This window comes from Schistocerca piceifrons, chromosome 3 (genome assembly GCF_021461385.2).
Source record: "Schistocerca piceifrons isolate TAMUIC-IGC-003096 chromosome 3, iqSchPice1.1, whole genome shotgun sequence".
NCBI lineage: Eukaryota > Metazoa > Arthropoda > Insecta > Orthoptera > Acrididae > Schistocerca > Schistocerca piceifrons.
The window spans coordinates 601798520-601814743 of record NC_060140.1 but is presented as its reverse complement, the minus strand read 5'-3'; the positions used below and the strand labels follow the sequence as shown (position 1 = coordinate 601814743).

At 39.6% G+C, this 16224-nt stretch overlaps 1 protein-coding gene across 1 annotated transcript in view; it reads right to left on the bottom strand.

Annotated features, from left to right (window-relative positions):
- Positions 1–16224, bottom strand: part of LOC124787832 (vacuolar protein sorting-associated protein 13D) — a 557316-nt gene that overhangs the window by 200234 nt on the left and 340858 nt on the right. Inside the window, exons 40-42 of the mRNA XM_047254770.1 lie at positions 15553–15746; positions 7209–7394; positions 6996–7121 (exon numbers count right to left, since the gene is read on the bottom strand). Of these exons, the coding sequence (XP_047110726.1) occupies positions 6996–7121; positions 7209–7394; positions 15553–15746 (506 nt within the window). The remainder of the gene's footprint in view (positions 1–6995; positions 7122–7208; positions 7395–15552; positions 15747–16224) is intronic.

Below are 16224 nucleotides of genomic sequence, written 5' to 3'. Positions count from 1 at the left end.
GGACATTGGCTACTGCTGTAGAAGAGAATTATGACAAACAGTGGAACAATATTTACTCATAAATATTCTTTCACCATTAAACAGCAAAAAATTTCTACTTTTCTTTGTAAATTATTATTTACGAACACCATACAGATATATGTTGGTTTGGTGCTATGGAGAAATACAATATAATGAATGTATGTTGTATCCCACAGCACCTATCGCTTTTGTCAATGTCACTGAAAGAAAACATTTCATCATGCACTGATACATGTAAAGTGAACTTATCAGTTTCCAAATAAGCAAAGTTAACAGTAGCTTTCAAAATCCCGTTGAGCTATATAATAAATTAAAGTGGAGACCAATAAACAGATACAATTTTTATGAATTCCTTGAATGAATGAAGCAGAGAAGAATGGCACAAAGAAACCAGGGACTTTGATTTCACACATTCCAGCAGAAAAGCTTGGACTTTGGTCTGGAAGCTGCAACAAGACCCATCCCTTAATACAAAGGAGTCAACAGTTTCATGTGACATGTGACTTAGCAAGAATTTCCTAGGTTCCAGCAGATAAAGCAAATGTTTGACAAAAAAAAAAAAAAAAAAAAACAACATTAATGAGGTCAAGAACACTCTACTTCAGCCACACAAAATTAAGAAAAGTTTTGAATGCAAATAGGCTCTATCCTGAATTTCTGACGTGACGCACAGTGACATGACGCAAAAGTAACTAATTCCACTTTTAACAAAATTCTACACAAACATACATTATCAGCAAAATTTAAGAGATCTATGCTCTTTTTTTTAAAAAAAAAATAATAAATAAATAAAAAATAAAAAGAGAGAGAGAGAGAACAGTTGAAGACATATGGCCACCTGTGTAAGCACCCATGTCATATACCCCCTCTGATGCAATCACTGCACAGCATTTTATGTGGGCATGACCATGGACCACCGACCAGCTGTCCAACAGAATAAATGTTTGGCTCCAAACTGTGTACAAGAATAAAGTTGACCACCCAGTGGCACAATATGCTTGATTTGAATGGGTGCTTCACAATTCGTGCCATCTGGATCCTTTCCTTCAGCAAGAGCTTTTCTGAGCCATGTAGAATGTAGATAGGAGTTATCCTTGGAACACATCCTTTCCTCCCATAATCCTTCTGGCCTCAATCTCTGCTAACCCATTGTCCCCTTACCCTCTACCCAATAGTTTCCCCTTCTTCTGTCCTGTAATCTCCACCCAAACCATGCCTCCATGTCATTTTCTTCACATACAGTATCTAATCAGCTCCAGTACCCATGTGCCTCATGCGTAGCCCATGCCCCTACCATCCCTCCCTCCAGCATTCATAACCTGCACACCTGCTGTCTCTCTTCAAGCTGCTATCTACCTGTTTGCAACCCTTCTTCCTGCTTCCCGCATCTTTCTCCCTCTACCCACACACACCTAGATGCTAGAGAGAGAGAGAGAGAGAGAGAGAGAGAGAGAGAGAGAGAGAGAGAGAGAGGGAGAGAGATATTATTAATTCATGGCAACTTTTCCGCCTCTCTAATTGTCTGGCATCAGCAATAACCAGCCCATGGTACCATCCTCCTGGCATAGTCAAATACAACAGAAAGCCAAAATATCCTGGTGTCACATTAGACAGAATGCTGACATAACAAACACCTTTCCAACAGAGGTAAGAAAGTACAAACACATGAGTGAAACTGGTGTGGAATCTGGCAGGTGAGCATATACATCAGTTCCCCACAGAGCATCCCTTGCAATGATATACTCTGCAGTCAGATACTGCACACAAGTTTGGTTCTGCAGCATTATGTGGAGAAAGTTTATGTTATTTTGAATGCTGCAATAAGAATTATTAGTGGCATAGTCAATTCTAAATCTACAAGCTGGCTACTGATACTATCAAACATCTGCCCAGCTTATTTTCATCAAAGGGCAGCTCCTTTACAATCTTTGTCAGCAAGTTTCTAAAACTGAATCACTTGATTTTTGCAAAGATTTATTCTTGCTGCCAATAAGATGCCTAGAAACCGAAAGACCAATATACGGAGGAGTCAAAATGACCTCCACTGGATTCAATCAGGACGCTTAATCAAAATGTGAGTGGCGAGCCACAAAAACATGTGACCACAAACTTGCTAACCCTACAATTAATGTTGCAGGCTTTCTTCATCTTAGGGAAGTATAAGTACAGCTCATCATATTCCAGACCGGAGTAAATATATGCAAATACAACATGCACAAATGGGGCTTTTGCTCTGACAGTAATCAAACAATGGAAACTCCTGGTAGGAATATCAACAATGTAGGAAAAGACAGATTGCCACTTACCATAAAGAAGACATGTCAGGTAGCAGACAGGCACAGTTAAAAGACACTTATGTAAAGCTTTGCCCACAGCCTTCATCAGTAAAAGACACACACACACACACACACACACACACACACACACACACACACACACACGCAAGCACACCTCACGCACACACACTTGTCAACTCCAGCCTGCTGCTGCTGCTGATGATGATGATAGGTTTGTGGGTCACTCAACTGCACGGTCATTAGCGCCCGTACAAGTCCCTATTTTTAAACAGTCCAATTTTTACACTGTCCAATCTAGCCACTGTCATGATGAATGATGAAATGACAGCGACAACACAAACACCCAGTCCCCAGGCGGAGAAAATCCCCAACCCGGACAGGAATCGAACCCAGGACCCTGTGATCCCGATGCAGCAACACTCTAGCCACTAGACCATGAGCTGGGGACAACTCCAGCCCGAGATGCTTGAGTTGGAAGTTGTGTGTGTGTGTGTGTGTGTGTGTGTGTGTGTGTGTGTGAGGTGTGCCTGCTTGTATATGTGAATTGCGTGTGTGTGTGTGTGTGTGTGTGTGTGTGTGTGTGTGTGTGTGTGTGTGTGTGTGTGTGTTTTTCTTTTACCAATGAAGGCTGTGGCTGAAAGCTTTATGTAAGTGTCTTGTGTGTGTGTGTGTGTGTGTGTTTCTTTTACCAATGAAGGCTGTGGCTGAAAGCTTTATGTAAGTGTCTTTTAATTGTGCATGTCTGCAACTAGACATGTCTTCTTTACAGTGAGTAGCAACCTGTCTTTTCCTGCATTGTTGACTGTGGTGATATTTAGACAGTGAGCCACATTGTAAATAAGTGCCTTGACAGATGTTTCCCTGGTAGTATCAAACTGCGCTGTGTAATGTCAGGGTTGCAACGAGATGGCCTAAGTGAAATTCTCTGATATTCCACTGATTTCCAGACAAGTTTTAGCATTTTTCCTGACAAATTTTAAGATCTCGAGGGTAAGTACAGATGTAAGTTGACAAAAAAATATAAAGACTTCTGTATTTCTCCCCTGTGCGAGCAAAGACCTTTAATACTAACATCAACATCTTCTGTAATGAACTGTTTTTACATGGAGAAAGTAAGCCAAATGGTATGTGTGTTTCATTAAAACCACTGTTGTTTTTTATTTCCATAAAATGAAGCACATGTGGTGACAATAATATGTATTTCCTTGGAGTCGCAAGACAGATTTAAAATACCTTCACTGGTTTCAGAAGTAACCTCAGAAAAAGTAGGCCTGTTGAAAGAATTGTATAAGGCAGGGAAGAGCTGCATAAACCAACACTATAGGTGACCGCTAATAAAATATTGTCTCTACTTTGTTCATTATTGTTGGTTGTTACCCACTGTGTTATATCTATTATTTTACAGGTACTGTGTGATTTTTCTTTCGAGAAATATATGAGTATACAGCATGCAAATCACCAGCAACTGCCACAACTTTCTTCTTCTTATCATACACACTTTCTTACATATACACCAATTTCGAAGTGCCAAAATGTACTACAATAAATAAAATGTCTATAAAATGCCATACTGTACAATGTACTTGTGGTGAGACAATCACACTCTCTTAAATCCATCACCTGTGGCCTCTGGCCTGCTGAGGAGCACCTCAATCCTGGGTCCACGTATAAACCACAAAAATCCACCAGATTATGCCACACACAAACAGTGCCAGCCTATGAGCAGATCGGTGAGACTAGATCCAATGGGCACGGTCAACACATCAGTGTGAAACAATGGGCTTCAGATCAGCAGGTGCGATCCGTTAGAGATACCTGCAGAAATGGCCTGTGGTTTCGGCCCATTGCGGATATCCACCCGTGTGGCTAGCTATTCAATTGTCACAGACAGCATGTTGATGAAATGTTGATCAATCCATGCAACAGATAACTTGCGCAAACACTCTGAGAATCAATACTAATGAGGATAGGTAGCAACTCGCCTTAAAGGTGATCACCGAGCCACAGAAAGGCACATGGAAAAGACAATCACAATCTCATAACAAAATTTTTGGCAATAGGCTTTGTCAGAAAACGAGGGCACATACACATCCATACAATCACTCAGACATGACTCATGCACACATGACTGCTGTCTCCAGTTGCTCCATCAACAATCTCTGAGAATCAGATACAAATAAACCACTCCTCATGCCTCCCTGCCTCTCGTCCACAGCTACTGGGCTAGCAGCAAGAAGTGGTGGCAGCACTGACTGCAAAGCTGAGGGGAGTGGTAGGAAGGTGAGAAGCAGTAAGAATGAAAGTTTAAGGAAGCGGCGCATGTTCTCCGCTGTGCGCAGCCAGTGATGATGCATGTCAGTAAACAAACCATTTCATATGCTGAGACAAAAACAAGATTTTTCCAGTTTTTTTCTTTCTTTCTTTTCTTTTTCAAAGTTCTCTGATATTCCCCTGACATGTCTGATATTCTCTGATTTCCATAACTTGTGGTAAACCTGAATGTTTATATAGTGTAAATAGTTGCACTTGTGTAATTTTTGGTTGAGTACGTAAAACTATTGGGCTGTTGTACTGAAGCATGTAATAATGATGATGATAATGATACTACTGCTGCTGCTGCTGCTGCTGCTGCTGATGATGATGATGATGATAATAATAATAACTAGCAATGGAATATACCTTAAGCTACACCTTCATTCACATTTTAAATAACACAGAAGCTTCTTGACATACTGCTACAAGACGGAGCAAGCAAATCACGGGGAACCCAATCTCTTATACTTAAATACTGATGTGCCTGTTTTTCTTTACACGCAAACAATAACCAAAAGTAACTCAACAGCAGATGTTACTAACTGTATTAGTGACACATAAAATATTACTATAGCTAGGGTGGATATTATGGCTTGTAACAATATAGAGACCTATACAAAATTCAAATATTCTTTCCCCAAGCATTGACATGAGTTCCACTATTTACTGTTTCCTGGATATGATGAATGACGAGAACAAGCTGGATTAAAAACAGTAAGTACTGTGGAAACCATGTTGATTTCTACAGAGACGTTGTTTGATACGCATAAAACTCATCTAAGTGGAAAAAGTCTATAGTTATGTAGAGTTGTTTTGATAAACCTTTTCTCCACTCACATGTATGTTTTATTGTTCCAGCAGCCAAAAATAAAACACTGGTATGAGACAGCCAGGTAAATCAGATACTTAATATAGAGTATAACCTGCTAAACCAACAGATTGACCACTTCAACTTACTTCCAATTCTGCACTCACATATTTTACATTCTACTGTTTTTTTCATAAATGCTACAACTGAAAGAAGAAACTGTGTTGTAGACTTCAGTAAAGCAAATGCAAAAAGACAATTTAACAATCTGATATTTCAGTTTTCCTTTTCTGAAATGTAATGGATATTTCTTCTCTTCCAAAACAACTACAGGTGACACACTCATGGATCTTGAGTAGAACATCTATCTGCTTATTTGTATACCAAGGGGTTTATTTAAACACCCCCACCCCCAATAAAAAATAAAATAAATAAATAAAAAATCTTTATTCATTAGTACTGGTCAATAAAACTGCACTTCAGACTTATGCAAAATTGATTGAGCATCTGGTTTAAACCTTCCACCCGGCACCACACAATAAGACAATGCTACATATTCCAAATGGGACTTATGATGGCCTTCGAGCCCAGGCAATAGGCATCACAGGTGTGAATATGAGCCATTACCTGACAGCTGCCGCTGGATGCACCCAGTGCATTCAATAGTGGTTGACACTCTTCTCCACATCCTGGATGAGGTGCCCTACCCCTTCTCAATACCAGACCTTGTAGAAATATTGGCCCCAGTACTAACAAGTGAGGTGGCTCACATTTTCAGCTATTTACCCTGGTTAAGCACATCACATCAGAAGAGGCAGCATGCTCAGGGATCTCAGGTTATGTTACTCATATGAGAGGTGGCACAGCCATTAGCCTAAAGCCTCATCATTGTCACAGCCCAGAGTAACACTGTACACATAAGCACTTAAGTAAACAGTTAATCTATACACTATATATCAACTAGTTTGTGGACCACTACCACCTGCCAGGAACACAATATGCTACCTTTACTGAGCAAAAGTAAAGAGTGATGATCATCAGGTACAGGAAGCTTGAATGGCAGTTTTGAACATTGTGTCTGTGACATTGTAGAGTCCTAAGAAAGGCCAGACTTGACACTGCTTGACATCTCTTCCTGCACATGTATAAATTCAACCCACATCTAGTAAGCCATTGACTGTGCCCCTTTGCTCACTTAACTGCAACACTTAGCCATTCCTGACATTTCACTCCTGAAGACACTGCCAGTGATAATTGTTGAAAACTTGAAAATGCTAACATAATTGACACTGCTTGAAAACTGAGAGTATCTTATTCAGCCATTTCTCCACCATTGACTCTCTGGTGGTATTAGGAAAATTATTCCTCACTATCTTATTATTCAGTAGATTGCTTAATTGTGGTATTCAATGTACTTTAACAACAGGTGTCTTGAGAGATCCTAAATTCATTATCAGTTTTATTTCTGTTGTCACTTTGTATATTAAATGAACAATTAATTCTCAATGCTAGCTCCATCTTTAACATGAAAACTAAATATTTTACATATATATTACTTCTCTATATCCGTGACATGAGTATGGAACCACAGAGTCGAGCCTGTCTTGTTGTGTAGAGCATATGGTACAAAAGGAGAGCGGCGTCTGTAACCAGCTGGGCTATTCTTGGAATAAAAGTCAACTCTGGAACAAAAACACACTCTCAGTTGTAATAAAGTACGGAGTATGGAAATTGGATTCCAGAAAAATCAACTTCAAGGTCAAGTTCACCTGTCTTGTGACGTACTCCCATAATCTAGCATCCAATTTTCTTTAACAGTCTTGAACAAGTCTACAATAGTACTGGTAATATTTACATTCAAGATATCTACTGAAGTTATGTTCACATTTAATCTGTTTTCTAACGGACTTGGTGAGGAGGGTGATGATGGAGTGTGATTCCATGTTAACTGACACCTGAAAATAATGTCATTGACAAAATAAATGCTAGTAAGCAATATGCACAGGAACAGAGAGAGAGCCACAGACAAACAGAAATCATTGGGCAAGAAAAAGTCAAATTATTGGTAATATAACAATGAAAATAATCATTTTTTTACAATGTAATATAATTGGATACATAAAAAATCTACTCACCGAGTAGCAGCCGGAGAACACACATACACACAAAAGGTTTTACTATGCACAAGCTTTTGGAGCCAGTGGCTCCATCTTCCAGCAGAAAGGTTGAACGGAAAGGAAGTGGGGTGAATGAAAAAGAAATGAGGAGGTTCACGAAAAGGGATAGAGTTTGGAAAAGTCACCCAGAACCCCGGGTCAGGGGAGACTTACTGGACGGGATGGGAAGTAAAGATTGATTGTTGAGGACTGCACTCGACTAGATTTGTAAATCCAAGAGCTAAAAGGTGGAAGACAGGGTAATATCAAGACAGAGATTGCTGCTAAAACATTGCACACAAGTTAGTAAGAATGAAAAGCTAAGTGCATTGTACATAACAGAGGTGGGAGGAGGTCAGTGAAAAATGACAATGAAAGATGTAGAAAACTAAAGTGGAGTGAAGAAAAGAGTAGTTATAATGAAGAAATGCTGAGATGAAAGAAATTAATGTAACTTAAGGCCAGGTGGGTGACAAGAACCAAGGACATGTTGTAGTGCTAGTTCCCACCTGTGAAGTTCTGAGAAACTGGTGCCTGGGGTAAGAATCCAAATGGCGCGTCTGGTCAAACAGGCACTGAGGATACCATTGTCACATTGTAAGAGCATGCTCTGCAACAGGATATGCGTGTTGTCAGTATACACCCTCTGCCTTTGCCAATTCATCCTAATAGATAATCTGGTGGCAGTCATGCCAATGTAAAAGGCCAAACAATGTTTACGTAACAGCTGATATATGACAGGTGTCATTCCACAAGTGGTGCTCTCTCTTTGACAGTATATGTTTTGCCAGTTACAAGGCTGCTATAGGTGGTGGTAGGTGGGTGCATAGGGCAAGTCTTGCAGCAGGGGCAGTCACACGAGTAAGACCCATAGGGTAGGGAGGTGCAGAAAAAGCATAGGGGCTGACAACGACATTGCGGAGATTGGGAGGGTGACAAAAAGCTATTCTAGGTGTGGTGGGCACAATCTCAGACACAATGGATCTTATTTCAGGACATGATTTTAGAAAGTCATGGCCTTGTTGAAGAAGCTGATTAATTCATTCAAGACCAGGACAATACTGAGTGACAAGTGGAGTGCTCCAAAGTTGTTTTTTGGAGGGCATGGGATTCAAAACAGGATCATATGAAATTTAATTGGGAGAAGGTATTTAGACATTCCAGGAAATTAAACAGGTCAGCTTCACCAGAGATGGCATGGCAAAGAGGTCATCAATGTATCTAAACCACACTGTCAACTGGAAATATCATTTTGCGACCCAGTCCCAAAACCTTTCCAACAACAAACCTGGCTCTGAACCCAGCTTTGAACAGTTCTGACCAAAATCCCAATTTGATCCACCACCACTACCTCAAAATCATCCCTTACAAGCCTTCCGAGAATTTCTCACATCCAGTATTGCTTCACAATCTTTCTTCAGCTCCCAGCAACATGGCTCTAATCTGTCCTCTGCACAAAACCAGGCTTTGCATTCCCAAATGCTGATGACTCCATCATTATCTCCCAACAGACAAAGGATCTACCACTGTGGTACTTGATTGACAGAAGTATGTTAGTGAAGGTCTATGCCAGTTGTCTGACACCTCTACATACAGCATCTGCCATCAAGATCCCATCCCTGTGATTCCAACTCAACTGTTAAAATTTACCTTCTCCCAACTTAAATTCACATCGTCTTATTCTGAATCCCATGCCACTTTCCTTGATAATGATATTCTCACCGAAGGCCAGCTATACATATCTGTCCACATTAAACCTATTAACAAACAACAGTATTTACATTTTGACCGCTGCCATCCTTTCCATGTCAAACTTTACTCACCCCATACCGCCTTGGCATTCGAGGCAAACATATTTATTCGGATGCCGACTCTTTATAGCAATACACCCCCATTCTCACATCAGCCTCCATTAGACATAATTGCCCCACAAGCGAAGCTCAAACGCAGATTTCCCTAGCTATCACAGCCAATCCTGGTACTGCTGATCCTCTCAAAAAACAACTTTGGAGCACACCACTGGTGACTCAGTATTATTCTGGTCTGGAATGTATTAAGCAGCTACTTTAACAGGGCAATGACTTCCTAAAAATCATGCCCTGAAATGAGATTCGTTCTGTCTGAAATCTTGCCCACCACACCTAGAATAGCTTTTCGTCGCCCTCCCAATCTCTACAATGTCCTTGTCAGACCCTATGCTCTTTCTGCACCCACCTCCCTACCCTATGGCTCCTACTCCTGGTGACTGTCCCCACTCCAAGATTTCCACTACGCACCCTCCTATCACCATCTATAGCAGCCCTGTAACTGGCAAAACATATACTATCAAAGGGAGAGCCATCTGTGAAATGACACATCATGTACCAGCAATTACATAAACACTATTCAGCCTTTTACATCGGCATGACTACTACCAAGTTGTCAGGATGAATGGGCATAGCCAGATGGAGTATACTGGCAATACAAAATATCCTGTTGCAGAGCATGCTCTACAACATGACAGCCATGACCTCAGTGGCTATCTCAGCACATGTGCCCATCTGGATTCTTCACCCAGACACGTTTCTCAGAACTCCACGGGTTGGAACTAATGCTACAACATGTCCTCGGTTCTTGCCACCCACCTGGCCTTAATTTACCTAACTTCTCCTGTTTCAGCATTTCTTCATAGTAACTACTCCGATCTTCACTCCATTTTGCTACATCTTTAATTTTCTGCTCTGTCTATTTTTCCCCATCCCCTCCCACCACTTTATATACAATGTACATTGCCCTGTCTCCCACCTTTAAGCTCTCACGTTTTCGAATCTCATCCGGTGCAGTCCCCGACAATCTGTTTTTCCTTCTCATTATGTCCAGTAAGGGCCCCCTGACCCAGAGTTCTGGGTGACTTTTCCTAAACCTGTCCAGTTCCTTTCCCTTCACCCATCTTCCATCCCCTTCAATCCTTCTGCTGGAAGAAGGAGCCATAGGCTTTTAAAGCTTGTGTATGTAAAACCTTTTTTTAATTATTGTTAATAATAAATAATGGTGGTAATAATAATAATAATAATAATCCAGGGTTCCTTGTAAGTTAATTTTTCATTCCTTCTTCCAGATAATACATCATTACCTGCATGGTAATACACAGTACACATGTGTACTCAAGCTTTCACAGTCACTGCGACAGAAATGTAACAGGCATGCCTTTCTGACAGATTAAAAAACACAACCAGAGGTGAAAGATGTAATAAATGACAGAAAAATCCTTAGACTGCCTGGGGGTTGAACCTACGACCTATGGAACTGTAGTCTGGCACTCAACTATGAAGTCACACACCTTACTTTATAGAAACTCATAAATAAAGAGGACTAGTGTGGAGCTTTTTTTTTTTTTAATTAAGTGCAATACAGAAAGCTACATGCAATACAAAAAAAGTAGGAAAATGAGAGTAGCAAACACAGATAATCTTATTATATTAGAGGTGATTATTAGAGAAATATCAAACCTCTTAATATATCTAGCACAGATCTGGAAGAAATGTCCTTATAACCAAGAATGTGGCCATTTTTAGCTATTGTCAAATTTGAGAACAAGGATTTATCTATAAAGCTATCAAAAGCAATCACAGAGTTTTGATTACAACTGAAGCCAATTAACTATCAAATTAGAAAATGTCTGTACTGAGTGTCATGATACATTTTACATGAAAGGTAACAAGTTGTTCCATACTGAACAGTGAAGTATGCCCTTTCAGTATTACCAGAACATATTAGAAGGGTAGTAAATGCATAACCTTACAGAGTACTTTAGGCACAGAAGAAAGTTTTACAAGAACTGGCAGAAAAGATGTTGGAAACATAATTCATGAAAGCCAATGTGCCAGTGTTATTACTGTCAAAGAAAAGGAGAGCTAATGGATGAGTAAAATAAAGATGACAGGGCTACCATAACGTGAATGAAATAGCAGTCAAAGAGGCTTTCCCCATACCTATTATTTATCACTGAAATACTGGATCAGCTGGTAAGAGCAATGTACTTTCCCACTTTATTCTCTGCTAGTTGAAATCACCAAATACTGATGGAACCCCCCCCCCCCCCCCCCCCCCCCCGATTTAAAAAAAAAAAAAAAAGAAGAAGAAGAGAGAGAGAGAGAGAGAGAGAGAACAGCAATTAGTACAAATTTCCGGCACTATGAGCACAAGAGTGTGTCCACAGGATTGAGAAATGCATAAGCATTTTCCAAAGATTACTGAATGTTCCTGTGCCAGGGTTATAGGCAACAAAGTGTCTAGTATATATGAATATTATTATTTTTGTTAGAAACTCACTAAATCAGAAAATGAAGTTGCAAGAAGTTTTCGATAGGACAAGGAAGCACCAGCTGAACCTCAAGCCAAGTAAGTGTGAATTTCTAAGGTCTGAAGTGCCATTTTTGGGGCACAAGTTAATGAACAAAAGGATAGACGTGAATGAAAGAGATGTGGAAAAAATCAAAAACTTACGAGTCCCTAGGACAACAAAGAAAAAAGACGGGTATCTCAGACTCTCAAGATTTTACAGCAAGTTCATTCCAAAAATTAGCCAGATTTTGAATCCCCTGTACATGTTATTAAATTACAAAAGGGGAAACAGCAGCAAGCAGCGTTCTAAGAGTTAAGAGAAAAATTGGTGAACCCCTTGATACTGAGCTACCCTGATTTTGGAAAACTGTTTGTAGTAACCATCAATGCCAGAGGAGAAGTGTTACAATTGTTTTTGTCACACGGAAAGTTTGGTGCAGATTTGCTAATAGCATGTGTCTTGATGTCACTGATTAAAAACAGATAAGAGTTTACTGCGACTGAGTAAGAATGCTTAGCAACCTTGTGGGCTATGAAGCAGTTCGGACAATATGTGTACTTAAGAACTTTCACTACAAGCCTTTGACCTGTATTTTCAGTGTTAAAGACCCACTGTCACAATTGTTTAAGTTGTGGTTGAAGACCAAGGAATACCTGTACGATGATGTGTACATGATGACAAAATTTACGTACGTGCAGATGCAATAATTAAAATACAGCCCAGTGAAAGAGAGCCACACAAATGGTAGACACATGAACACTGGAAGAGAGCAATGAAATTAGTGTGGATGAACAGCCACGGAACGTGAAAGATATGCATGATAATCAATTAGAAGGGCACCAAGCGATCACAGGATGTTAGACCGCATAAATAGTATAAAACAGAGAGATAAATGAAGAAATATATCCTACAGTAGATTCGAACCTGTAACACTTGCCAGAAAAGTAATTTCACACACAGCAAAATGAAAGTACTGTTAGTGATTACAGACAGGGGAGAAATGGACTTTGAGAAATGCAGTATCAATATAGAGGGTCTATTCTATATATGTAATGAAAGCAGGAAACATGCACATACTAACATTTCAAGATGACTTAAGTAAGGTCACATCAGTGATCCAATAGAATATCGAGGTGTTGAGACAGTGATGAAAGAATTTGTGGAAGAGACTGTATTGTGGTATGGAATTAGATCAGTACTATTAATCAACTTAGTCTTGAATTTTTTGGACTGATAAGTAATACTGGGCCACCTAAAAGTAACAGAGCTCACACAATGGACCTAGAACAAGGGACATCAGTTCTTTTCACTTCTAAGAGAAGTAGCAGAGATTTGATAGAAGTAGAACAAATGTGAGTCGCATTTGTCTCTATTGCATAACTAGGCAAAAAGCCAGACAATTTTAAGATAACTCTCATAATAGGGAAAAATGTTTCAAGCAGTAAATATTATTCACACTTGAGCAATAATTGATTAAAGCCAAGAAACTTTATTCTATTACAACAGGTTTCTTGTGTCTGGCAAATCCATCCACTCCACTAGACTGTCCTTAAACAATCAAGGAGTTTTCTCTCTCTCATTCCATTGAAATTGTGAAAGGAGTTCCTGCAACCCATTCATTGTTGTTCAAGTATTGTGTGAAACTTATGGGGACCCAACAGATGCTTTGCTTTTGACATTATAGTTACAGAGGATGTAGACGACAGGGTGCAAATGTTATTCACAAATTGAACCACATATAGTCTACCTACATTTACTGATCTAAAAAAACAACACTGCAGTCATAGAAATATAACACATTAGATAAAAAAACAAATTCTCATTTTAGCTATTTAGGTTATGATATCAGTTAACAGTATGATGATAATACACGTATAAAACTACACAAATCCCAAACAATGTACATAACAATTAAATGCAATCTGGAAGGAAACCAAAAATGGAAAATCAATTCAAATTTATAAAATTATGATTGGTGGGTAGTTCCTTAGAGAAGTACAACATGGGTAATGCCCAAAACAGACAAAAGTCACACAAAAGCAGCAGGGAAGAACTTCCTTAGCTCTATCAAAGGGTATGCATTAAATGATAAAGTGGTTAGAGAGGAATTTAGATTTTTTAGCATCAACTGCACAACAAAAGTGGACATGAGGAAAAGGCAGAGGTTTACCTAAATGAGAAGAGAAATGTAGTCAGAACTGCTGGAGAAAGCAGTCATGCATGTGTGAGGTGCTTGCTTGTGTGAATGGTGTATTTTCTTTTTTGAAGAAGGTTTTGGCTGAAAGCTAAATGTGTTAACAGTCTTTTCGTAATGCCTGTCTGCAGCTCATTGCATCATCTATATGGTGAGTAGCAGTCTATCATTTTCCTAATATGTTTGATACTCCAATCTCAAGTTTCCAGTACTTAAATTCTGACAGTTGCCATCCCTTCCATGTGAAACAACCTCTCCCATACAGCCTTGACATCCGAGGCAAATTTATTTGTTCAGCTGCATACATTTTACATCAGTTCACCATCATTCTCACCTGAGCCTTCACTGGGCATAATTGCCCTACCAATCTAGTTGAAAATTAGATTTCCCAGGCCACCACATCCAATCCTGGTACTGCTGATCCCTCCAAAAAAAAAGGGTTCAGGAGTACAATTCTCATCACTCAGTATTATCCTGGTCTTAAAGATATTTGTCAGCTACTTCATCTAGGTTATGTCATGTATCAGCTGTTATGTAAACACTGTTCACCCTTCTACATAGGTACGACTACCACCAAGTTATCCAACAGGATGAATGAGCATAGACAGAGGGTGTAAACTGGCAACACACAATATCCTGTTGCAGTGTGTGCCCTGCAACAAAACAGTCATGACTTCAGTGCCTGTTTCACCACATGTGCCATCTGGATTCTTACTCCCAGACACAAGTTTCACAACACTTCAAAGGTTGGAACATGTTCTTGGTTTTTGCCACTCACCTGGCCTTAATTTACACTAGTCATTTTCTTTAATTTCCTCAATCTCAGCATTTCTTCTCAGTAACTATTCCTTTCTTCATTCCCTTTTAGTTTTATAAATCTTGTTATTTTTTGACCTGTCTATCTCAGATCCCCCTCCCCTCCCTCCAATAAAGCCTATCACATACAATGCACTTACCTTTCCGCTCTTCGTAACTCCTTCACAATGTTCCATCAAAAATCTCTGTTTTGCTTACTGCCCTAGCTTCCACCTTTAAGCTCTCAGGTTTTCAAATCTCATCTGGAGTTGTCGCGAACAACCCATCTTTCCTTCTCATCTTGTCCAGTAAGTCTGCCCAGACCCAAGGTTCTGGGTGACTTTTCCGAATTTTCCCCATTTCCTAAAACTCGCCAATCCTTTTTCTTCCTCTCTCTTCCTCCCCCTTCAATCCTTCTACCAGAAGAGGGAGCCACTGGCTCCGACAGCTTGCACATTTCTTTAAACTTCATATGCATTTTCTCCTGTCACCACTTGGTAAGTAGATTTTTTGTACCAACCCTATTATATTATATTATATTACATTATATATTAGACACATTTTTACCCCAAAAATATATAATTGTTTTTGTTGATATATAAACTTCATGTTTTTATTTAGCTGTAAAGGTACTTGTTACTTACCCCCATGGTTCAAGGAAAGGCTCCCATCCAGACAAGAGCCTGTTGTAATAATCACCACATAGACAGAAAGAGGAGTTTCCAGCACCACCAAGTTCCTGTTTCAGTTGCAACTGCAGAAATGTCAGTTCAAATAATGGGACATCAGCATCTCTGCAGTCATCTATTATCACCAAACGTAGGCATGTGGTCTCCACCTATCAAAAATATGGGCTGTTATGGGTGATATGTTCTTGCACACATATCAATTCATATAATGAATATAATAGGGAAACATTCCACACGGGAAAAATATATTTAAAAACAAAGATGATGTGACTTACCATACGAAAGCGCTGGCAGGTCGATAGAAACACTATCAAACACATACATACACACAAAATTCTAGCTTTCGCAACCAATGGTTGCTTCGTCAGGAAAGAGGGATGGAGAGGGAAAGACGAAAGGATGTGGGTTTTAAGGGAGAGGGTAAGGAGTCATTCCAATCCCGGGAGCGGAAAGACTTACCTTAGGGGGAAAAAAGGACAGGTGTGCGAGTTGCGAAAGCTAGAATTTTGTGTTTATGTATGTGTTTGTTTGTGTTTCTATCGACCTGCCAGTGCTTTCGTATGGTAAGTTACATCATCTTTGTTTTTAAATAAATTCATATAATTATTTACACTGAAATTTCTTTCA